This window comes from Miscanthus floridulus, chromosome 8, assembly GCF_019320115.1.
Source record: "Miscanthus floridulus cultivar M001 chromosome 8, ASM1932011v1, whole genome shotgun sequence".
NCBI classification, from domain to species: domain Eukaryota; kingdom Viridiplantae; phylum Streptophyta; class Magnoliopsida; order Poales; family Poaceae; genus Miscanthus; species Miscanthus floridulus.
This window is the reverse complement of record NC_089587.1, coordinates 92,959,246-92,985,492: the sequence shown is the minus strand read 5'-3', so window position 1 is coordinate 92,985,492 and position 26,247 is coordinate 92,959,246. Positions and strand designations below refer to the sequence as shown.

Below are 26,247 nucleotides of genomic sequence, written 5' to 3'. Positions count from 1 at the left end.
ACCATCATGCGTGGGGCCACGCCGCGGGCCCGCCCGTCAGCAAGCTGGGCAAACGACAACGCGCCCTGGGCCGTCGGATGCGCGCCCGGCGCGCAGATTAATGCGGCTGGCCCCGGTACAGGTCAGCCGGGTCCCCCGGCGTGACCCGGTTCGGCGGTGGCCCCGGGCGTCATGGTCCCACCGCCAAGTGACACCGCCTGATAAATCTAGCTCTCTCGCCCGAGGCGGCGAGCCAAGTAAACCGTCCGAGGCGAGCCCCACCTCCGCGCTCCCACGCGGAAGGAGAGGGACGAGCGAGCCACCGAGCGTCCCAGCGAGCGCGGTTACACCCGAAAATCCAATCTCTCCCCCCTGCCTCGTTTCGATTCGCGCCATGGAGGCGCAGGCCCAGGACAACAGGGCGGAGGACGGGGACGGCGCGCGGCAACACCACGTAGCCGGCGGCGTCGCGACGGCGACGGCGGCGGCGGCGGGGATGGCGATGGGCGTGATCCCCATGCACGGGTTCATGGTCCCGAAGCCGGAGCCGGTGGAGTTCTTCGGCGGGATGGCCATGGTGCGGAGCAAGCCCCCGCCGCGGAACCGCGACCGGCACACCAAGGTGGAGGGCCGGGGGCGGCGGATCCGCATGCCCGCGGCGTGCGCAGCCAGGATCTTCCAGCTCACGCGGGAGCTAGGGCACAAGTCGGACGGCGAGACCATCCGGTGGCTGCTGCAGCAGTCGGAGCCCGCCATCATCGCCGCCACGGGCACCGGCACGGTCCCGGCGATCGCGACCACGGTCGACGGCGTGCTCCGCATCCCCACGCAGTCGTCCTCGTCCTCCAGCCCCTCGTCGCTCACCACCGTGGTCGATGGCGACGAGGCGTCCGCCGCCAAGCGCCGCCGGAAGCTGCAGCCCACGCGCGCAGCCGCCGGCGCGTCCCCGCTCGCCAACGCGGCTCCCGCGGCGGCGTACTACCCTGTCATCGCCGACCCGCTCCTGCAGGGCACCGGCGGAGCGGCCATCTCGGTGCCGAGCGGCCTCGCCCCCATCACCGCGTCGGGCGCCCCGCAAGGGCTCGTCCCGGTCTTCGCGGTCCCTGCGGCCGGCAGCCCCGGCGGCGGCGGCGCCGGCAATCGCATGATCCCGCAGGCCACCGCCGTGTGGATGGTGCCCCAGCCTGGCGCCGCGGCGGGTGGCGGCGCGGCCACCCAGCCCACGCAGTTCTGGGCCATCCAGTCTGCGCCGCAGCTCATCAACCTCGGCGGCGCGCAGACCGCCGTGTTCCCCGCGGCGGTGAACGTCGCCGACTTCCAGCAGCAGCATCAGCCCATCTCCAGCATGTCTCACAACAGCAACTCGGAGCAGCGGCACCTGCAGCAGTCCCACGAGCAGCAGCGCGGCGGGCGCGGCGACGTCGACCATCCGGAGGAGGAGGACGACGACGACGACGAGCCGGTGTCCGACTCCAGCCCAGAAGAGTAAACACGCCACACCGTACGCCCAGAAAGTCCAACCCCCCAAAGCTTAGGTTCCTTTTGCTCTAATTTAATCTCCTCTCCCCCCCTGCTGCAATCCTCCTTGTGATGAACTACATGATGCTTTCTGTCGTAGCAGCTCACGTTTAGTGACCCCCAGTGTTAGTGGTAGGGAGAAGAAGAAGATGATGAAAGAGGTAGTAGAAGCAGCGTGTAATGCAAATGAAAATTGAGCAGCTGATTTGTTATTGAGTTAATTAACGACCTTTTGCTAATATAATTCCTTTTTTTTTTTACTTTCTCGTCATTTTTGTTTGCGGAGTCTGAGGAGGGATGGGTTTTAGGACTCGACTCTGCTACAAATGCTACTACTAGTTGCTAGTTGGTAGGGATGGAGGCGAGGCGGAGCGGCAAGCACGTGCGTACGTGGTGGCAAAATTTAACGCACACGGCCGGAGGTGGGGGCCGGCGGGGGTGGGTTGCTTTTCTTTGGCTCCGGCGGGTGGGGCCGGGAGCCGGTGGTTCCGGGTGTGGTGGGGGCGCGGGCCCCGGGCGCAAAGCGATGTGGTGGTGGGTCAAAGCGCGCCCTCGCGGACCGTGCGGGGGCTCTCTGTAGAGAGCGAGCGCACCAGCGGCAGCGCCGGCTGGCCGGGCGGGGGACTGGGGACAGCCAGCCAGCCAGCCACGAGCTGCCCGTCACGTGATCGGTGGCGCGGGCCCCGCCTCGGTGCCGCCGCTTCGCGTGGTGGGGGCCTCGGCGGTAGGTGTGGGGTCCTGCCTGCGACCTGGCCCCGCTGGCCCGCTTGCGGCTGGTAGGCACCGGCCCCGACACGTGTTGGGAGGCTGGTGGTGCGGCCGCGCGGGCCCCCCGTGCCGTGCCGTGCCCCTCCGTCCACTGTGCAGTGCTCCTCCCTGTCCCTGCCGGGGGACCCGGTCCCGGTGGGGCCGAGGTTGCGGGTGGGTGCGGGTGACGTGCGACCCTGTTAATCGTTTGGCCGGCTGCTAAACCATGACTGAAAAGTACTGTTAATGGATTTGGTGTGTTGATTGAAAAAAAATAGCTTATAAGTCAAACAAGCTTAAACGAACAGGCACCCGCACAATGGATCGCAAATCTAGTCACAGTTGCAGGTTAACATAACATGAGGAGTGTATTAGCTTCAAATTATTCAAAAGAAAGAAAGAAAGGCGTCGGCGTCTGGCGCCGTGCCGGCAGCAGGCAGTAGCCGACATGCCCGTGGCGGCTCCCGGGTAGAAAAGATAATGGAAAAAGGGTGGGGATGCTTATAAAAGCTGAATTACTGTAACTGCACTTTACCACAACTGACAGGACGAGCGCAAGTACTGCTACTAGTCGTGTAGCAAGCAGAAGCAGTACGGCGATAAGCCGGAGAGAAAGCGGCCGCGCGGCTTTTCCTGCCGGCGAGTGGCGCGCGCGCGCACGCTCGCGCTGCGCGCTTTCTACCCTAGATAGCCCGTAGGGCTCCTCCAGAAAACACATGTCCACGTCGCTCCTAATTTTTCCGTCCGTCCCATCTTTAATTGTACGGCCCAGATGGCATTGACCAGCTTTCGCCGATAGCGGCTTCTCCTGCTTCTCGTGCGTTTAACCAGCTTCTCCACTGCCTCTTGCTGCCTCTTCCGGCTGCTCCGAATCCAACGAAACTAATAATAGACACAGCTTCTGCTCCGGAAAAAAAACACGCACCTCTTTCTGGGATATTTAACTTTTTACCATTATAACGGATGTCGACTCTTTGTATAGTACTTTTAGGATTGGCGATACGGTTTTAACAACAGAGAGAAAATTGATACGCATTTGTCATTTTTGCTCGTGTGGCACGCCAGCACTGCAGTCCAGCTTGAATCCGAGTCAGCAGCCTCAGATAAAATGACCGCCCTGCCCCTGTCCCTGGCTTCTATATTCTGCACCTTCTACCTCCCCCTCTCACTGACACGTGAGCCTCACATGTCAGATTCTCCTTCAACCTCCGCCCATCACCGCACAGTGAGGGAAGGGAAGGAGCTTGTGCAGTCCCGGCTGATGTTTTTCTTCATCGCAAGCGGCCTTCTCCGGCGAGCCACCATGGGCCGACACCGCCACGCTCGAGCGCTTCTTCTGCAGGGGAAGGACTGTCTTTTGGCGGGCGCGTCTCCTTCCTCCGAGCCAACGGGCGCTCCGCCGGTGATGCAGGGGTGGGCGTGGACGAGCAATAGTTCTCTGATAGGCACGCCGGCCCGTGTGAGCGAAGCTGTGCAGCGTGTCGAATGCCGCCTTGAGTTGTGCGCCTTGCTCTGATGCTCCAGGTCCAGCGATGCGCATGGGATCGAGGTCGTGCTCCATGCCCGAGGCCCGTGAGTTGCGAGAGGTCCCAGGCCAGATCTAGAGATTGGACCCACGCCGTCGCTCACCAACACGTCGTACATGGAGACGCTGCAGTCGCTGATGCCGCCACTGTTGTAGCGGCACATGGTGGTTGCGCTGCTCCATAGGAGGTGGCCAGGCTGTCGGCTTTGGGTCGCTCGATGGCCAGAGAGCTGGTGTTGTTGCAAGAGCTAGAGAAGCACCTACTCGGCGACGACGACTGAGTGAATGCTGCTCTATGGTCACCACGCACCAGCTCTGCGTGGGGAGATATAGGAGCCTAATGGCATCACCGTTGCGCCTTTGACGTCTCTTCCCACCAACTACAACACCATGCCTGCCATGTCAAGGCCTAGGTTGAACTCCTCGTCCACGATTTCTTCACTGTCAACGTCCAGCTCGCCGCCGACCTCGACGGCCTCGTCACGGCAGCTACTGTCTGAGCCCGCTGCCACCATGTCGACAACAACTAGTCAACCACGGACGAGAGCGTTCGTTCTCTCACGTGTCGCAGATGAGAGCGTGTCCCTACCGAACCAGCGCGACGAGCTCCTTCGCAGCGTGCATCGATGCGCTCGGCCAAGTTGTGCACTCGACCACGCCTAAGTCCCCTCCTCCGACGAAGGCGCTGCTGTCCGGATCTGGTGTGCCGCCCTTCCTTGGCTTCGGCGAGCGCCGTCCTTCCCTGGCTCTGGCGCGGGCAACCCGCGCATTCGTCTGGACCAAGGAGGCACAACAGGCTTTGGAGAGCCTCAAACCATCACTAACGTCGGCCCCAATCCTTGTTGCTCCTAAACGGGGAGAACCCCTCCTCCTCTATATCGTGGCTAACAACCACGTTGTGAGCGCCGCTCTCGTCGTCGAAAGGGAGGAGCCGGGACGCCCCCTGAAGGTTCAACGACCGGTGTACTTCATCGGTGAGGTACTTACCGACACCAAGGCTCGATACCCCTAGGTGTAGAAACTTGTGTACGCCATGCTGATGGCGACCCAGAAGCTCCTACACTACTTCACCGACCACGACGTCATGGTTGTCACCTCATACCCGCTCGGAGACATCGTTCGCAGCCACGACGCTGCGGGTCGGATCTCCAAGTGGGCTCTCGAGCTCATGCGCCATGACATCAGGTATATCCCTCGCACTGCTATTAAGTCTTAGGCTCTCGCCGACTTTATCGCTGAATGAACAAAAGTCCAGGTCCTGACCCTAGACATCACCCACGAGTACTGGATGATATACTTCGACGGGTCAGTCATGGCGCCCGGCTTGTGGGCTAGAGTGGTTCTAATCTCCTCAAATGGGAGCAGACTTCGCTATGCGATCTGTCTTTACTTTTCGTCCTTAAACATTACCGCGGAGTTTGAGGCCCTCGTCAACGGACTGCGCATCGTCGTCGAGCTCGGTGCTATGTGGCTGTATGTCCGCAGTGACTCGGAGTTGGTCGTCGACCAAGTCATGAAGGAGTCCTCTTGCAAGAGCCCTCTCATGGCAGCATACTGCCAGGAGGTGCGCAAGCTCGAGGACAAGTTCCAAGGGATCAAACTACATCATGTCCCCTGAAAGGACAATGATGCCGCCAATTTCCTCGCAAAATTGGCTGCCAGGTGGGTTCCATCTCCAGATGGGGTCTTCATTAATGACCTCCACAAGCCGTCTACCCACGTTCTAGAGGATTCAATCCAGACCCACACCGACGCCAATCTGGCACCCAGGGGCTCCAACCTCCCGACGTTTCCTGACCCCGACCAAGTGCTCGGGGGCTCCGACCTTGGTGCCTCAATGACGATGTCGCCCACGGACGTCGCCATGGTGGCACTCGATCTGGCCGACTAGAGAGCACCATTGCTCACCTACCTCCTCGATGAGGTTGTCCCACTAGAAAGGACTGAAGCACGATGAATCACTTAGCGCGCCAAGACGTTTGTCGCCAATGGTGACAAACTTTACAAGCAAAGTCTGTCGGGAGTACTCATGAAGTGCATTCTGATCGACCAAGGGAAATAGCTCCTCGAGGTCCATGTCGGAATCTACGAACATCATGTGGCCCTGAGGTCGTTGGTCGAAAAAGCCTTTTGCCAAAGTTTTTACTGGCCCACTACGCTGTGAGATGCAGAGAAGGTCATCCGCAGGTGTGTGGGATGCCAGTTCTACGCTCGGTAAACTCATTTGCCAGCGTAGGAGCTTCAAACCATCCCCATCACCTGGCCATTCACGGTCTAGGGCCTCGACATGATTGGACCCCTCAAAAAGGCCTTGGGCGGCTTCACGCACCTACTCGTAGCGATGGACAAATTCACCAAGTGGATAGAGGTGAAGCCCATCACCAACATCCGCTTGGAGGAGGTGGTCAAGTTCTTCCTCGACATCATCTATCGGTTTGGTGTTCCAAACTGTATCATCATCGACCACGGAACAAACTTCATCGAGAAGAAGTTCCTGGACTTCTATGATGGATATAACATCAGGATTGATTAGGCCTCGGTCGGACATCCACGTACTAACGGTCAGGTCGAGCGGGCCAATGGCATGGTGCTCCAAGGACTCAAGCCCCGCATCTTCGACCGACTCAATAAGTATGCCGGGCGATGGGTTGTAGAGGTCCCAGCGATCCTCTAGAGCTTGAGAACGACCCCAAATCGGTCCACGGGGTTCACACCTTTCTTCTTGGCCAATGGAGCTAAAGCAGTCTTGCCCTCTGACCTCGATCATGGTGCCCCAAGAGTGAAGGCCTTCGACCCAGACCGAGCTGCGGAGGCTCAGCAGGACGTGGTCGACCTACTCGAGGAGGCTCGTGAGACGATCGTCATCCGCTCCACTCGCTACCAGCAAACTCTCCGTAGGTACCATGAAAGAAAAATCAGGGGGAGGATGCTCGAGGTCGGTGATCTCATTCTCCGAAGAACCCAGTCGACCAAGGAGAAATATAAACTCTCTCCACCATAGGAAGGACCCTACACGGTGATCGAGGTGATTCGACCAAGCGCATACCGGCTGAAGGACGATAGCGGCAACGTTCTCACCAACACATGGAACATCGAATAGTTACATCATTTCTTCCCCTAAAGCTCGGTCTTACCATTTTTTCTTTCTATTCAACGTTTGCTCCTACAGCACCCTAGTCCAAATGCTCTCAGCCTAGGTCGCTCGAGGGCTCCATGGGGGTGCGATACCACCCTCCTTTTTTACTACTATATAGTAATACTTCTTTGCCCAAATGAAAGGGCATCGCCCAAACAAAAGGGCATTCTGTTCCTTTGACTACCCTACATAACTTATGTTTTAACCTCCTAACCGATCACACCCCACCACGACCTACGGTTATGAGCAGCTGAGCCTCGCGAGCCACTTTCGGGTTCTTAAGGTTGCAACCTATGGGTCAATGGGCAAGTGCGAAAAAGAAAGGACAAGAAACAAAGCTATGCTAGGGTAAAAACAAGGGCGGATGGGACAAGCTTCCCCTCACGAGTGATTTCATCACAAAAATGAACTCAAAATAGTCACAAGTGTAAAACTGTTAACACAGGGGCTTCCCCACAAACTCGTTCATTTACATCTACTGATTATTTCTACTCTAAACTATATTATGGCTACCCGGTGGCATCGGCTGATGGCACGGTCGACGAGGACGAAGGCAACTTGCTCCTGGTAAGGACAACATTCGGCTCTGTTGGGGGCGAGACGACGCTCACGTCCGACTCGGTCTCCACTCCTTCCACAAGCAGGACGACATCTTCCCGGCGCATGTCTTTAGCCATGCTCGAACAATGAGCCTCCATCACCCACTGCGCGCTGACCTGTTCGGTGACCATCTGTGCGTATGGCACCAAGCTCTCCCCCAGCGCATGTATTTCATCTGCGCTCCACCCGTCGGTGTATCCTCTATAGATGGATGCGAAGTCTAGATTGGGGTGATGGGTTGCCACCGAGGTCAACAGCCCCAACGTCTCATAGAACATGTTGTCGGAGATGAGCGCCCGAACTTCGTTCGAGACCTCCGCCAGCTGGACGGTGGGTGTACTGTTGTTTGGTCCTGGCCCAAACACCTCAGAGATGACCACCTAAGCAACGTTACGAATCTGGTCGAGCTCTCCCTTGAGAGCATGTCGCTCCTCAAGGGACTTGGCTAGCGCCTCCACGCCCCGACCAACCGCTGCTTTGGCCGTCTCCAGCTCTTGCTCTAGAGAGCCAATTTTTCAACCCAGAAGGAAAGGAAAGAAAAAACCAAGATATCAACCGAAAGCGGAATAGATACACACCAAGGCGGGTGCTTTTGAGGATGGAGAGTCATTCCTCTTGCCGAGTCACTTTCTCGAATAGTCGAGCGTTCGACTCCTCTGCCCCGACCACCTACCCTTGGAGCGCGGCCACTTCTTGTTCAACATCCGATTGGCCTTCCGCTCTACCTCTAGAGCCTCCAAGGACTTTCAAAGTGCCACCTTGGTCTTTGCCAAGTGGACCTTCGCTGCATCGAGTTCCCGCTCGGCAGTAGTCACATGCTCAACCGCACGTTGTTTCGCCGCCCGTGCTCCCGTCGCCTCAACCGCCCGGTCTTGGGACTCATGGCGGGCGGACTCTAGCTGGTGCCTGAGCTCGTTGACCCACCATGATGCCATTGCTTCCTGCCCCATCTGACCATGCTCCTCCCAAAGAAATAGAGACTTAAGGATCAACATCACCTCCATATCCTATGAAACAAGAAGCAGGCATACTGATACAACCATTGAAAGGCCAAGAAGTCAAGGACAACACCAAAAACACAGAGAACTTACCTCTACAACACGTGGCAAGTCGACTGTCACCGCCTGATGGACGAGCTCAACCCACTCTAAGGCCTCCTTGAGCCTCGTCTTGGTGTGGGCAAGATCAGACTCCATCAACAGTCCTCTCTCCCCGAGCAAATGCCAGAGCCTCACTTCCTTCTGGTCATGAAGGACGAACCGAGCCTTTCTTGGCTCATCGGGGCAAGGCCACACTAGCTCACGGGTCACCCTCGACTCGCTGGAAGATCCAGCCATCGCAGTGTCATTCAACGACCGGATTATCACCAACTCCCACGACGGTGGGATAGCTAGCGGCTCCACCCAGTGCATGCCTCGCTGGAGTAGGGGATCTCCACCACCTGGACTCCATGGCTCACCGGTAGATGTTCTACCTCTGGCCTGGCTGCGTCTCCTCCCGACCCTCCAGCTCTGACTAGGAGGGCGAACCGTGCACTCCTCTATCGGGCGAGGCAGGGAGCTTAGTTTCCCTCCTCTCCTTCTCCATAGCTATTGAGGGAGGGATCGTGAGGGTTACCTCAGACCCAACCTTCGTTGTCACCATGGGGATCACCGCCATCACTGCCGCTGCCGCTGCTGCCGTGCTTGCAACTGGCTAGAAAGACGCAACCCCTAGTAAGGAAGGTCACGCCGCCGCCTGCCTACATCCTCCGCTGCTCATCGCGACCCACTGCAGGTTGGGTCTCCACTCTTCTCACACGGGACATGGGGAGACTCCTAGTCCCGCCAGCCCCTCACTGCTATTAAAGAAACATGGGTTAGTCACACTCAAAAAGCTCTACTATGAGAACAGGAGGGAGCATGAATGCTTACCTAGGCGAAAGCGGCAGAGCCCTGAAGCCCCGACAAGCTGATGGTGGGCCAATCGGACAAGGACCGCCCGTGGGTTGCAACACGTTGAAAGGTCCTAATGGCTAGAGGGGGTGAATAGCCTATTAAAAAATCTATAACAACACTTAACAATCCGGTTAGATAATTATGAGGCGAAGCAAGTGTTGCGCTAGCCTACTAAAAATGCAAGCCACCTACCACAATTCTAGTTTATATAGTTTCTATCCACACAATAGCTATGACACTACACTAAGTTAATGTGCTCTCAAAGGCTAACTAAAGAGCCACACTAACCAAACTAACAAGCTCTTACAACTAGCTACACTAAAGAGCTTGACAATTAGTTTGCGGTAAAGTAAAGAGAGTGAGCAATATGTTTATACTGTCGTGTCGAGGAAGGAGCCAATCAATCACAAGAATGAATACCAATGAAGACCAATCACCTCGGAATCAAATGATGAACATAATGATTTTTTACCGAGGTTCACTTGCTTGCCCGCAAGCTACTCCTCGTTGTGGCGATTCACTCACTTGGAGGTTCACGCGCTAATTGGCATCACATGCCAAACCCTCAATAGGGTGCCGCACAACCAACACAAGATGAGGATCACACAAGCCACGAGCAATCCACTATAGTACATTTTGGCTCTCCACCAGGAAAAGGTCAAGAACCCCTCACAATCACCACGATCGGAGCCGGAGACAATAACCAACCTCTGCTCGATGATCCTCGTTGCTCCAAGCCGTCTTGGTGGCGGCAAACACCAAGAGTACCAAGCAAATCCCGTAGCAAAACACGAACACCAAGTGCCTCTAGATGCAAACACTCAAGCAATGCACTTGGATTCTCTCCCAATCTCACAAAGATGTTGAATCTATGATGGAGGTGAGTGGGAGGGCTTTGACAAAGCTCACAAGGTTGCTATATCAATGCAAATGGCCAAGGGAGTGAGCTAGAGCTGGCCATGGGGCTTAAATAGAAGCCCTCACGAAATAGAGCCATTGTACCCCATCACTGGGCACAACACGGGGTGACCGGACGCTCCAGTCAGATTGACCGGACGCTAGACCCCAGCGTCCGGTCGTGGGATGCACGCCATGTGTCCTCTCTCTTCAAATACTAAGTGCTTGATCTCAACGGTCAAGTGATGACTGGACACAGTAGCTCAAAGTGATCGGACACTGAGCCCCAGCGTCCGGTCGTTTCCCGTAAGCATCCAGAGACGACTTTTCACAACCGGACACGTCCGGTCATGCTCGACTGGACTCACCCAGCATCCGGTCACATGGTGACTCTTCTGTGCGCTGCCACATCAGCCAGACCAAGCGCACCCTGTCAGTGCCCGGTCACCAAGTGACCTAGCGTTCGGTCGAAGACCGATGCCAGCGTCTTTGCTGTATCATTGACCGGATGCACTGGTCCCACTGAGACCAGCATCCGGTCACTACGTGACCAGCGTGACTAACTTATTTTCAACTCTATCTTCTTCACCCTTGCTCAAATATGCCAACCACCAAGTGTATCACCTTGTGCACATGTGTTAGCATATTTTCACAAATATTTTCAAGGGTGTTAGCACTCCACTAGATCCTAAATGCATATGCAATAAGTTAGAGCATCTAGTGGCACTTTGACAACCGCATTTCGATACGAGTTTCACCCCTCTTAATAGTACGGTTATCGATCCTAAATGTGATCATACTCACTAAGTGTCTCGATCACCAAAACAAAATGGCTCCTACTATTTATACCTTTGCCTTGACCCTTTTGTTTTTCTCTTTCTTCTTTTCAATTCCAAGCACTTAATCATCACCATGGCATCGCCATCTTCATGTCATGATCTTCATTTGCTTCACCATTTGGAATGTGCTACCTATCTTATGATCACTTGATAAACTAGGTTAGCACTTAGGGTTTCATCAATTCACCAAAACCAAACTAGAGCTTTCAATCTCCTCCTTTTTGGTAATTGATGACAACCCTTTCACAAATATATGAATTTGAAATTCAATTGAATCCATGTTGCTTGTCCAAGCATATTTACCATGTGTAAAGGATATGGACAACTTTCATGAACCCGAAATGGTACAATTGCTCCCCATACATATGTGCTAAGAGTTTGGATTGTAGCTTGCACATATGCTTAGATAGGAAATAAAGGAGACAATGTCTACCAAATGATGCTAAGCTAACCATGGTGCTACCAAAACCAAACTAGAGCTTTCACACATGCCCTAGAATCAACCGAGGCAGGAGCCGACCCGACCGGTCCTCGGTTGGCCCGTGAATGGCCGTGGCCGCTAGCTTGTGGTGGAACCACCAGAGCCACTGGCAGAACATCACCCTGTTGGGGGTTGGGCACACATGCTGACCCCAAAGATGAGGGGAACAAACACGTTCCTTCGACCGGCCGGCATGCTCCACCACACTTAGAGCAGGGGGTGCGGAGCCAACGACGCCTCCAAAGGACGCGGCGACCACGCTCGCTTCACCTCTTGTTCGATGGCGGTGTCTTCACTCGTGGCGCGCTTTCTTAACTCAGGAACATCGCTGTGCATCTCTGTATCACGTCCGTCACCGATGGATGCGGTCGTAGGCTCATGGTGCTCCATCGAGGTAACGCCAGTGCCCATGTCTTCTTTGTCCTTAGAGGCACTCGTGTCGCCACCCATCTCCATGGGCTCCTCCGACTCGAGCTCTGCCTCCACATCGCTCTGGCTCTTACCCCCCGAACCCACCAACTAATTTCCTTCTCCTTTTCAAACCTCCTTCGGGCCTTCTCAGCTCTCTTCTTCTTCTTGGCAAGCGCCGCCTCCTTCTAGGCAGCTTGCTGAGCTACGACCTCTAGCCCCCTCAGAAGGTGCGGCCAGGATTTGTAACCCGTGAGTCCCTACGAAATAGGTAACTTGAAATCAAAACAAAGAAGGGCAAGAAGGAAAGGTCATGGGAAAAGGGGGCATGCTAGATTGGACAGCTTTGTAGCGTGAAGAGGTCCGGGCGTCCCTTCGAGGGAGTCTTTATCCCTCAGCTACAGCACCCAATCAAGTCAACTCCAGACTTCATCCTTTGGCAACTCCTCCGGCGATGCGCGGTCGGGATCCATCTGGCCGATGTATTCCCACATCATCCGTGTTCTTTCCACCAGTGGGGCGACTCGACGGTGGAAGAAGGTGTGGAAGACCCACAACCCATCGAGGCCATGCTGCACAAGCTTCTAAAGCTCCACCTCGATAACCTCCAACTTGTTTTGCCGACCGACAGGACCCCACGATCGGCTTTCCCTCCTCTCTAGACTTCTTCCGATGAATGAAGGGAATCACGCCTCCACTGGGTTCTTGATGTAGAACCACTCGCTGTGCCACCCCCGATTGGAGTCATAGGGGCAGTACGCGGGGTAGGGGGTCAATGGCTTCGGCTTCTTCTGCAAAGCGAATCCCTCAACCGGCATGGTTCTAGGCAGCTTCCTCTTGGACAGGGCTCACCCACTAAAGATCCACCGAAAGAGGTCCACGTGCAGCTCCATCCCAAGGAAGGCCTCACAGACGGTGATGAAGTCGGCGATGTGTAGCACCCTAGTCGGGTTGAGATGCTGCAGCTCTAGGCCCCACTCGTTGAGGAGCCCGCACAAGAACCAATGCATAGGGTACCTAAGCCTACGCTTGTGGAAAGCAAGGAAGGAGATGACCTCATCGGCCTAGGGTTGCGGAACAACTTCTCTTAGCGCAGGAGGCCTCTAATGCGCCACCTCCTTTGATGAGAGCAGCCCCTTCTCGGTGAAGGCGGCCAGCACCTCCTCATTGACATTGGTTGGCCTCCAGTTCGACATCATGCCTTGGATTCACAAATGGATCTAGAAGTTCTCCTCGCCCTCACTTTACCATCTCTCCTAGAAACCGCCACGGCACAAGAATGGGCTTAGCAAATAGGAAGAAGGAGAATAGGCAGCAATTGGAGAAAGGCGAAGGAATGGGAGGAAAACCCTCTCCCTTCCCCCTATTTAATACAGGGGGCTTGCGGTGGGATGCATCCTGGCTGATGGGATGTGGCCTAGGTAGGGCCCACCACTACCGCAACCTGGGCATAGGAAAGAAGGCGCAACCGCACGCAAACGTCCCTCTGCCTTTCCAGGCAGGGTTTGGAGGGGCCCACCAATGGGATCTCCATCGAGGAGAGACCAATGGGTCACCCAAGTCAATCAGATGGCATGGGTGGCTGCCGAGGGGCAGGTAAGGAGCAGTGGGATGCCCCATGAGGGCTATGCTAACTCTATCATGAACGATGGGCCCAGATTCCATTCGGACATATCTGATAAAGAGCTCCCTGAACCTGTCACTCGAGTCATTGAGGTAACTTTACCAAAACCCCTTTCCTATTTTCATGTACATGATCATTCATTCATCCATTCTCATGCATGCATCCATACATTCATCCATACATTCATCCCATACATTCAAGCATTGCATATGCAGTTATTGCATCACAACGCTTCATTTTACGTCATGAAGTAGTAGTCACCTCATTCGATATGAGCAATAACCAACCAAGGTTCGAAGGCCAGCCCGCGAAGGGCTCGAGGCCACCTTGCGTGAAACAGAGCTAGGGAAGAAAACGTAGATGCGCCGCAGTGACCCTTGCTCGATCTACTCAGGAGCAGATATGGTCATCTCGACCTTCTCGTTCAATCCTAACCTTGAGCCATGCCCATAGAATCTCCATCGAGGGGAGGCTAGCGGGCCACCTGAGATGGTCTCCAGAATGGCTCGAGCATCTACGAGGAGGTGGGTTAAGGAGCAGTGGAATGCCCACATGAGGGCTATGTTGAACCCGTTACGAACGACAGACCCGGATTCCACTCAGACGTACCCGTTAGTGAGCTCACCGAGCACGTCACTCGAGCTATTGAGGCAAGCGACGTTAGTTCAACCCCTTAGGTTGTGGGAATCACAAATGGGGTAACTGAAAGCTCTAGTTTGATTTTGGTGAATTGATGAAACCCGAAGTGCTAACCTAGTTTATCAAAGTGATTATGAGATAGGTGGCACTACTCCAAGTGATGAAGCAATTGTGAAGATCATGATGATGGTTATGCCATGGTGATGATCAAGTGCTTGGACTTGAAAAGAAGAAAGAGAAAAATAAAAGGCTCAAGGCAAAGGTCTAAATGGTAGGAGCTATTTTGTTTTGGGGATCAAGACACTTAGAGAGTGTGATCACATTTAGGTTCGATAGTCGTACCATTAAGAGGGGTGACTCGTATTGAAATGCGGTTATCCAAGTGCCACTAGATGCTCTAACTCATTGCATATGCATTTAGGGTCTAGTGGAGTGCTAACACCCTTGAAAATGTTTGTGAAAATATGCTAACACATGTACACAAGGTGATACACTTGTTGGTTGGCACATTTGAGTAAGGGTGAAGAAGATAGAGTTGAAAAGGAGTTAGTCACGCTAGTCACGCAGTGACCGGACGCTGGTCTCGGTAGGACCGACGTGTCCAATCAGTGGCAGTAGAAAACGTGTAGGCGTCGGTCTTCAACCGGATGCTGGCGTTGACAATGACCGAACGCTAGCTAGGTGTGTTCGGTCGCACTAGTGTGGCACACTCAGAAGAGACGCTGACTGATCGAATGTTGCGTGAGTCCAGTCGAGCTAGACCGGACGCGTTCGGTCGAGATTTCTCGCTTCTGGTACCTTATTGGAAATGACCGAACGCTGGTGTTGGAGCATCCGGTCACTTCATAGCAGTGCGTCCAGTCATCACTTGACTGTTGGGATCGGGCGCTCAGTACTTGAAGAGAGGGGACACGTGGCGTGCATCGCACGACCGGACGCTGTGGTCCTGCGTCCAGTCGATCTGACCGGAGCGTCCGGTCACCCCGTGTTGTGCCCATTGAAGGGGTACAACGACTGTATTTCGTGGGGGCTTCTATTTAAGCCCCATGGCTGGCTCAAGCTCTCTCTCTTGGCCATTTGCATTGACATAGCAACCTTGTGGGCTTAGCCAAAGCCCTCCCATTCATCTCCATCATTGATTCATCATCTTGTGAGATTGGGAGAGAATCCAAGTGCATTGCTTGAGTGTTTGCATCTAGAGGCACTTGGTGTTCGTGTTTTGCTATGGGATTCGCTTGTTACTTGTCGGGTACCATAAAAAGGGGTCGCCTAAGCAAGAACCAAAAAAATTGCTTAGACCTTGTAAATATCGAAGCCAAGAGATGACCACCAGCAAACCCCCACCTTATCCAAGGCCTGGCTGGACCACCTGGCCCACCTCGAACAGTATCCAGGCTCACTCAAAGCGGGCTCAGCCCAGAATGAAACCACGAGGCCTCGGACGAGGTACCAATTCTCCGACTCGCCTGTGGCCCCATGTGTAAGGCCTCGGAGGAGGTACCAATTCTCCGACTCGCCCAAGGCCCCGCGCGTAAGGCCTCGGACGAGGTACCGATTCTCTGACTCGCCCGAGGCCCCGCGCGTAAGGCCTCGGAAGAGGTACCGATTCTCTGACTCACCCGAGGCCCCACGTGCAAGGCCTCGGACGAGGTACCAATTCTTTAACTCGCCCGAGGCCCCACGCGTAAGGCCTCGGACGAGGTACCGATTCTCCGACTCGCCCGAGGCCCCACGTGTAAGGCCTCGGATGAGGTACCGATTCTCCAACTCACCCGAGGCCCCGCACATAAGGCCTCGGACGAGGTACCGATTCTCTGACTCACCCGAGGCCCCACGCGTAAGGCCTCAGATAAGGTACCAATTCTCCGACTCGCCCAAGGCCTCACGCGCAAGGCCTCGGACGAGGCACCGATTCTCCAACTCGCCTGAGGCCCCACGCCACAAGGCCTTGGACGAGCACCCAGTTACCGACTCACTTGAGGCCGGCTCAACATCAACCCCGTCACCTCCACCTTGACTGACTTCTCTGACGGGACATCATATCCAACTAACGCGTCCAACCACTCCCGCGATGTCAGCCGAACGACGGCACGATACAGTGGAGTGGCCGACGAGACAGAAGTTACATCGACGCCATGCCGTCAGGGACAGGACGGGGCAGGGGTTATCGGCCGTTGTGCTCGGCACTGTGCCCACGGCTGACACCCATGCTACACTGTGCTGCCTAAACTCTGCTCTAAGGACAGCGCGGCATGGAAAGTCAAGTCCAGGTCCCTGTTGCCTCGGAATCGATGTACAAAGCCAACTGCTCCCTCCGAGCCTCGGCTATCCGCTTCCAGGCTCCTGTAGCCTCGGGACTCGCACCCGCCGAGCCCCCCACAATGGTTTGGCTTCGGCACCGACTGGGCCTCGACTCTCTACGTTGTCAGCACCCTAAGACTGGCACATCGTCTGTAGTATGCGCCATGCCCTGTGTCAAGCTACGGGAGCCCCACGTCATGCATAGGGCCAAGCTCCTGTAGCCTCGAAATCAGCGCACCCACGCCGTCGCGTCTACCTAGCCTCAGCTCTCCACGCTAGTCAAACATATAGTGACCAGCATGCCTCCAATAGAAGAAGGCGCGCATGCCACCACAGGAGCTCCCACGTCGCACAGGATCAAGCGTGACCGGCGCGTCGCTCCAGTGCACCGAGGACAAGGCCGCTCCACCGACCATGCCGCCACACTGACGAGCTATAGGGCTCGGACATACCGCCTCTGCTCACAAAATGCCACGTAGCAAATACATGTATCGCCCCTGTGCCTCTCTTTGACTATAAGAGGGAGTGATCGGGTCCGCTTCTAGGGGGACACACGGGCAAGCAACGCACAATGCTCTGTAACACACACGCTCCCTCACTACAAGAGACCAACATCTCAAGCAACCCACGCCACTCCACGTAGAGACCTAGGACTAGCTCCCTCTCTCGCTTAGCTTATAAGCCCCTACTACAAGCACCTCGGTGCAAGAAATATAACATCGCTCTCTCAGACTAGACGTAGGGCACCTGTTGCCTAAACCAGTATAAACCTTGTGTCTCTTTGCATGACCATCCGGGATTAGGGGCACGTAGTACACTTTCACTAGTCGGTTGAGGACCCGCCAGACCCAAAACACCGACAGTTGGCATGCTAGGTAGGGGCCATACTGCGTGTTAGCTTAGTCATCCCAACAAGTTCCGAATGGTAGACCCCATGCGACCGCTGCATCTCGGCACGATGATGTGGTTCGGGAGCCTAGAGTTCATGTCTCTAGGATATGAGTACGATATGATACTCCTCCCACCTAGAGCCCCACCGACCGACGACAACCTCATGCACCAGCAGCCTAGGCGTAGGTGGCGCCCAGGCCGCCGCTCTCGTCGCGCTCGCCAGGCACGACGTGGGCGGGACCACCCTGACACCGCGCGAGCTCAGGACGACGCACCGCGCTCCTCCAGTATCCCATACCCAGCTATTGGTATAGAGTCCCTAGCTAGGGACCTTTCTAGCTTAAGCCTGGGCAAGGGAAAGACGCTGGCGGAGCAGAGCCCGGCGATGATATCATCCTTGTACCCCTTTGGGTTGGGTAATGCCGTCGCCGCCTACCAACATTTTGCCCTCGACCTCATCACCACAACCCCGACCCACACCCACGCTGACTCCTCGAAGGAGGACGAGGCGTGGGCCAAAGCGGACTTCTCCGGGCTTCGCGACCTTAAAGCCATGCGCTGCTTCATGGCCACGAGCGACTACTGCTTTGGCCACTTCGACTCCGATGACGAAGACACTTATGATCCCACTCGTGAGTGCTTCAACGTCGAGCTCGAGGTGCCGAGAGCGAGCGATGAGGACAAAGGGGCAGGCAATAGCTCCCCGCCCCATGAGGAACTTCGATGCCTAGACCTGGAGCAGTTCCATGAGCTTCAGGCCAAGGTCGAACAAGACTGACTCCTTCTGCAGCAGCTCCGAGACACTCTCGAGCAAGAGCAGCGGGGTCGCGGTGATGGCAGAGCAGCCCGATGGAGGGCTTGCAATGTCAACCACCTCATCAACAATGACGAAGGGGGCGAGCAGCACCCTATCTTTAATCATGCTAGTAAGAACATCGTGGCAGCAGCGATGCTACTCCGGACGATGCCCGAGCCCTCTACCTTGGAGGGGCAATGGGTCCACGGTGAGCTCCGAGACCTCCTTGAGACCACCACGGTACAGTAGGTCAAAAGTTCCACCTCTCGACTGGCGTAGGGGCACCTTGGAACTACCCTGTGGCACCGCCTCAGCAGGATAGAGAGGCCTCAGTTCATCCTAAGACTGCTCGGGCACCGACAGCCAATAGGGCCCCCTCGGTGCACGATCGCCTCAGCGACTGACACGAGGTGCAAGGTGACCACGATGTGGTCAGTAGGCGACGGTGCCATGACAACGATGGGCCCGCTCAAGGCTACCACCCTGCTCCGAGGCAATTGCTACAACAGTGGGGAGGACCGCAGTCCTTCTCCTGGGCCACCTGGCCCTCGAGTCTTCATCAAGGCCATCCGCGGCGCTCACTTCCTGGCCTGGTTTCGGCAACCGGCTAACCTCGCAAAGTACAGCGGTGAGACCAACCCTGAGCTGTGGCTGGCTGATTACAGCCTGGCTTGTCAGCTAGGCAGCACTGGACGATGACCTGCTCATCATCCATAACCTCCCCTTATTCTTGTCAGACTCGGCGTGAGCCTGGCTCGAATACCTCCCCTCCCTTGTAGATCAACAACTGACGTGACTTGGTAAAGGTCTTCGTCAGGAATTTCCAGGGCACATACGTGCGCCCCAGGAACTCCTGGGACCTCAAGAGTTGTCGCTAGAGGCCGAACGAGTCCCTTCGAGACTTCATCCGACGCTTCTCCAAGCAATACACCGAGTTGCCCAGCATCGGCGACTCGAAAATTGTCCAAGCGTTCTTCTCCAGCACCTCCTGCCAAGACCTAGTCTGAGAGTTAGGCTGGAACATACCGACCATGGCGGCCGTGCTCCTCGACATCGCCACCAACTTTGCCTCGGGCGAAGAGGCTATCGAGGCCATCTTCCCCGACAACGACGCCAAGGGGAAGCAGAGGGACGAGGCCCTCGGGGCCTCAGCCCCCCACCTCCCCAAGAAAAAGAAAAAGGGTCGCTAGGGGAAGTAGGTGGTCCTCGAGGCCGATCTAGTTGCGGCCGCAGATTGCAAGAATCCCTGAGGCCCCGCCAAAGGCCCTAGGCTCTTCGACGACATGCTTAAGAAGCCCTACCCTTGCCACCAGGGCCCTAGTGAAGCATGCCCTCGAAGAGTGCACCATGCTTCGGTGTTATTCATCACGGAAGTGTCATCGGTGAGGAGGTGCAGAAGCTTTTGGCGGCCAAATTCATCAAGGAAGTGTCCCATCCAGAGTGGTTAGCTAATCCCATATTAGTTAAGAAGAAAAATGGGAAGTGGAGGATGTGTGTAGACTACACTAGTTTGAATAAAGCATGTGCAAAAGTCCCATTCCCATTACCTCAAATCAACCAAATCATTGACTCCACTGCGGGATGCGAAACCCTATCTTTCCTTGATGCGTATTCCGGTTACCATCAAATCAAGATGAAAGAATCCAACCAGCTCGCGACTTCTTTCATCACCCCATTCGGCATGTACTAGCTATGTGACTATGCCATTCGGCCTCAGAAACATAGGGGCCACATACCAGCGGTGCATGACCCAAGTCTTTAGCGAGCACATCAGGCGAACCATCGAGGCCTACAGTGGATGACATCGTGGTCAAGTCCAGGAAGGCCAGCGACCTTGTCAGGTGACTTGGAGATAGCCTTTAAATGCCTTAGAGAGAAGGGCATCAAGCTCAACCCTGAGAAGTGTGTCTTCGGGGTCCCCTGAGGCATGCTCTTGGGTTTCATAGTCTTAGAGTGTGGCATCGAGGCTAACCCAGAGAAGGTCTCAGCCATGACCAACATGGGACCAATCCGAGACCTCAAGGGAGTGCAGAGGGTTATGGGATGCCTGCGGCCCTAAGCCGCTTCATCTCGCGCCTTAGCAAAAAAGGCCTGCCTCTGTACCACCTCTTGAGAAAATCCAAATGCTTTTCTTAGACCCCCGAGGCCAAAGAAGCCCTCACCAAGCTCAAGGCACTACTCACCAATCCTCCCATCCTGGTGCCACTGACCAAGGGTGAGGCCCTCTTACTCTATGTCGCCAGCAACAACCCAAGTGGTCAGTGCAGCCATAGTGGCCGAGAGGTAGGAAGAAGGGCATGCTCTATCCATCCAATGACCTATTTACTTCATCAGCGAGGTGCTCTTCGAGGCTAAGACACGCTATCCCCCACATCCAGAAGCTGATCTACTGCCATAGTCTTAGCTCGACCCAAGCTGCGTCACTACTTTCGAGTCCCACCCAGGTGACCGTGGTGTCGTCTTTCCCTCTAGGAGAGATAATCTAGAACCAGGAGGCCTCGGGTAGAATAGCCAAATGGGCCATCGAACTCATGGGGGAAGCCTCTATCTTTTGCTGCCTCAGAAAGCAATTAAATCCCTAGGTCTTGGCTGATTTTGTGGCTGAGTGGACCGACACCCAACTGCCACCTGCTCAAGTCCTAGACAGAATACTAGACCATGTACTTTGACTGGGTCCCAGATGAAGACCGAGGCAAGGTGCGGGTCTGCTCTTCATCTCATCCCCTCGGAGTGCACATGCGCTACATGATCGGCTCCACTTCGCCGCCTCCAACAACGTAGTCGAGTACGAAGCCCTCGTCAACGGCTTGTAGACCGCCATCGAACTTGGAATACAGCGTCTCGACATATGGGGCAATTCATAGCTCATCGTCGATCAAGTGATGAAGGAGTCGAACTGACATGACCCCAAAATGGAGGCGTACTGCAAGTTGGTATGTCGCCTAGAAGACAAGTTCGACGGCCTCAAACTCAACCACATCGCACGAAAATTCAATGAGGCCACGGACGAACTGGCAAAGATGGCGTCGGCACGGGCCCCGGTCCCCCCGAACATCTTCGCCAGAGACCTCCACAAGCCTTCCATTGACTACACCTCGACGGCGGAAGAGGGCCCACTGGCCAAGCCCACCACAGGGCCTGAGGCCCCCTCTATCACCAAGACCCCTATGGCTGAGCCCGAGGCCATGGAAATCAACTCGGAGCCTCCCGAGGCCGACCAGGGCATGGACTAGCGAGTCCCATTCCTTGATTGCCTCGTTCAAGGAGAGCTTCCTGTAGACAGGACCGAAGCCCGATGGCTTGCGCAACGAGCCAAAACTTATGTCCTCAACAACGGTGAGTTGTATAGACGAAGCCCATCTGGTGTCCTCCAATGGTGCATCACCACCGAGGCAGGCCAAGCCCTACTTTGGGACTTGCACGCAGGAGCCTGCGGGCACCATGTAGCACCTCAGACACTCGTCGTAAACGCCTTTCACCAAGGGTTCTACTAGCCAACGGCAGTCGCTGACGCCACCAAGCTAGTACGCTCCTGCGAGGGATGCCAGTACTATGCGTGGCAGATGCAACTCTTGGCCCAAGCCCTCCAAACCATCCCTGTTACCTGGCCATTCATAGTGTGGGGGTTGGACATGGTTGGGCCTCTACAGAAGGCCCCCGAGGGCTATACCCATTTGCTGGTAGCTATTGACAAGTTCTCCAAGTGGATCGAGGCTCATCCGATCACTCGAATCAAATCCAAGCAAGCGGTGCTGTTCTTCACTGATATAATCCATAGGTTTGGGGTTCCAAACACCATCATCACTGACAATGGGTAACAAATTAACCTACCACAAGTTCCTGATGTTCTGCGATGACCACCACGTCCGTGTGGCCTGGTCAGCCATAGGACACCCTAGGACAAATGGCCAAGTAGAACATGCCAACAACATGATCCTACAGGGTCTCAAGCCAAGAATATACAACCGGTTGAAGAAATTTGGCAAGAAATGGCTTGCCAAACTCCCGTCGGTCATCTGGAGCCTGAGGAACACTCCGAGCAGAGCCACAGGGTTCACACCATTCTTCTTGGTCTATGGAGCCAAGGCCATCCTCCCTCACTGACTTGGAGTATGGTACCCTAATGCTACAGGCCTACAATGAGCAAAGCAACCGCACTGCCCACTGAGGACGCAGCTCGACCAACTAGAGGAAGCCCAAGACGTTGCGCTGCTACACTCGGCCAAGTACCAGCAAGCCCTACAATGCTATCAAGCTCGGCGCATTCGAAGCCGAGACCTAAAAGTGGGCGACCTGGTGCTGAGACTGAGGACAGAGCAATAAGGGCTGCCATAAGCTAACCCCGCCATGGGAAGGGCCGTACATCAGTCGCCCAAGTGCTAAAGCCCGGGGCCTACAAGCTAGCCAACGAGAAGGGCAAAATCCTCACCAACGCTTGGAACATAGAACAACTACGTCGCTTCTACCCTTAAATTTCAAGCATTGTATATATTGTTTCTCAAAATACAATAAAGAAGTGTTCTTTAGTTGTTCTAATTTTTTGAGAAACCCCTCGAGCCCATCAATGGGGGATCAGCATTACGATAACGCTATAAGGGAGACTCGGCTCTATCTCTATAGAGGTGCCCACCACAGGGGCTCGAACAAGACTCGGCTCTGCCTCTGCAGAACTTGAGCCTCCCTCGAGGCTAGAAGGGGGGACCCCCCCTAAGTCCCTAGACACCATTTTTAGTCGTTTTTCGAAAAAAAATTCTATGCCAAACTCTCTCGCGTACTCTGACAAATCGATTGTAAAAAACCTAAGGACCAAAAGTCTATCTCAGGGCCAAAAGGCCGGCCGAGCCATGAGACTGCCAACGCCTTTAGGCTATGGCAACTCTCTCACCACCTTTTGCTCGAAGGGCAGCTTAGGCTCTGAGGAAGTTTTTGCAAGAGATATGTTCAAAGATGAGACAGAGGGCAGAGGCTCGGAAATACAATAAAAAATGATTAAAAAGCATATACACACAAGTACTTTAAAAGGCCTCGATGGCCACAAGCGTCATGGTACAATGATGAAAGTCCTAATCTATTTACATGGCCCCTTTGGCCTAGGTCAAAACTCAGGGTCGCCAGCGTCGACGGTCGGCGTAGGAGGAACCACCTCCTCTTCGAACAACCTGGCCAGTGCCATGCCAGGGGCCTCAGCTGCCTCCACCAGCTTCATGACCTTCTCCTCAGCCTTTTAGGTCATCATTAGCCATGATGTAACCGTCGCTGACGGCCTCAAGGTCGATGCCAGCGTAGTGCGAGGAGATGACGGTCAGGGCACGCTTAACACTCGTATGCAGCAGCCCCCCGAAGCCGCTAATGGACTCGGCCGCTCAACGCAATCAAGCGGCTCTCGAGGGAGCTGCCCGACTCGACCCCCCGACCTCTAGGGCCTCACTAGGCGGTATGGAACGGTGCTCTACAGCATGTTGTGCTCTCGGATCTCGGCCTCGAGCATCCGCCTGCACTACGACGGAGGCCTTAGCTGCCCGGGAGACCTCCTTCTCCAACCCTGCACTGAGACAAGCGGGTGGGGTTAAGCACGAAAGAAAACAAGCCGAACAGGGGCGCAAGCCTATGAGACTCACCCTCAGCTTTCTCCCTCCAGTTTTGGACCTCGACCCGAGAGGCCTCGGCCGCCCTAGAAGCCTCCCTCTCCAGCTCTGCGTCACATCAGGGAGTTAGGGGTTGAACGCAAGAAGAATAAATAAAACAAGGGGGCGGCTCAGCAGGACTCACCCTTGGCCTTTTCCTTCTAGGCTATGGCCTTGACCCAGGAGGCCTTGGCCACCTTGACAGCCTCCACCAGGGCACCTTTCATTAGTAGGTGCGCGCCCTGCTCCGCCTCTAGCTACTCGGCAATGGCCTTGGCAGAGGCCGTCTCTTGTTTGGCCCGGGACCTGAAAGGTGTCCCGCTCACCGGCCACCCGGGTCAGCTCCTCCTCTAGCTCCTTGATCTGCGCTGCCAAAGGGCGGCCTGCTCCTGAGCCATGGCTACCTTGGCCTTCATGTCAGCACAGCAAAGGCGGACAGTCCTCCACTACTGCGCTCCACGCCGACTAGAAGCTCATTAGCATTGGTGAGTAGGTCCTTCTACTGCCGGAGCTGGTCCTAGACGTCCCTCTCCCACCGAAGGAACATCGACTTCTCGAGGGACCAGGCCTCGAGCTCCTGGATAGGCTAGAACAAATGTCAAGCACTTTGAGAAAACTTGGGAAAAAGACGACACAACACGAGAAAAGAAAGCACGTACCTGGGCAACACCGGGCAGGTTGTTAGCCACGACGGACATCACTATCCGCAGCGACCGCTTCGCTAGCTGGCGAAATTACTCGAAGGAGCCCTAGTGCCTCCCCTCATCCACATCCTCAAGGGCGAATAGAGGTTCCCCCTTAGGGTCATCCTGGCTCCGCCACAAGACACGCTGGGCTATCCCACCTGTGGGGCTCGGGTCGTACCTGGACGAGGGCCGAGCTCCCCTCGCCGGAAGTCAGAGCTGGCTGCTCCGCGGTGCTGGCCGCCTCGGCGTCCTGACACCTCCTTCCCTCGAGAAGTATCGTCAGAGGAGATTGAATGAACCTCCACCTCTTGGGCGCTCTCCTAGCGATGGTGGCGGGCCTTGGACCTAGGGGTGGTACTGAAGCTTGCCCCACCTCCGTCTCCGCACCCTGGGCCGCCTGACTCTGCCTGTGCCCAAGCCAGCCTCTGCCACCTCAGCCTTAGTGGTCCTAGGAGCCCTCGGCCTCCTGCCACATCGGCCTCGATGGTCCTGGGAGCCCCGGCATCCACCACCTTGGCTTCAGGAAGCCCTAGAAGCCCTGGCCTCCGCCACCTCAGCCTCGAAGGTCCTAGGGGCCTCGACCTCGCCCTCGGTGGCCTCAGCAATTGAAGGCACCTTGGCTTCACCTGAGTCGAGGGCCTTGGCCTCATGGGGCGCAGGCGCCTCCTCCCCCGACTGCTTCATGGCCGCCTCGGTAGCCTCTCCTTGGGCGACCGGCTCCTTTGGGTCAGCCCTAGCTAACGCCACGCCACGCTGTATGGTGGCCTACGCGTCCACCACCCATCAGGTGGTGGAGCTGGTGCTCACCTTGAGCGCCTTACGTGGCGCCAGGGCGGGCGCTTCCGCTTGATGCTTTCAGCTGAAGACAAAGCACTCATGAGGTCAGCATACGACCAAAGAACAAGTGGGAGATGCTGCAAACTCCACTGACAAAACACTTACCTCAAATGGGGACACAATAGCTTCTACACCACGTCCCTCATCCTCGACAACGACGGTGGTGGCGGCGGTGGCATGACCCCCATGTCCATCGGTACCGGCTGGCCCTCGCCGGACTCCAACACCCCCTCAACCCTCTGCGAAGGCGGTTGAATCGCCCCCGCCGTCGCCCGCTCCACCTCCGCCATCGAGCCCATTGGGCTGACGGTGTGCTTCCCCAACGCCCATGTCTCAGGTGTGTCGGCCTTGGCCCTAGGGCGGGCGATCGCTAGCCCCAAGGCGTCTCTCCTCCTCCTAGAGACGCTAGGCCGCTCACCGACGTTTCGGGCGTCATCTCCCTAACGTCAGGGAGATGGTCCAGGAGACCCCGCCCCACCTCGCTATTGTCATCATCGCTCGAAGAATCCATCAACGATGATGGCGGAGATAGCTCCTCTGGGAGACCATCGTGCCTTTGTTGTCGGTGATGTTTCTCTAGCTCATCGCGCTCGAGGCTCTTCCTCTTGCACCTTGCCTCCTCGGCGTCCTTCCACTCCTTGTACGCCTTGGCGTGCACCCTATTCTCTGCCCGCTGCTCTGCGTCCTCAGGAATGGGTGGGGGAGGCTCGCACATCCCTCATCCCCTACAGGAACGGCAAACGCACATAAGGGAACAGATTGAAAACATAAGGAGCAAGGAG

General features: G+C 55.8%; 1 protein-coding gene across 1 annotated transcript; it reads left to right on the top strand.

Moving 5' to 3' along the window:
• The first annotated feature begins 373 nt into the window (after nucleotides 1-373).
• Nucleotides 374-1,718, top strand: LOC136472948 (transcription factor PCF2-like). Its single transcript, XM_066470646.1, has one exon. It carries the CDS (start codon nucleotides 374-376, stop codon nucleotides 1,466-1,468), a length of 1,095 nt encoding a protein of 364 aa, XP_066326743.1. The 3' UTR covers nucleotides 1,469-1,718.
• Nucleotides 1,719-26,247: the final 24,529 nt, after the last annotated feature.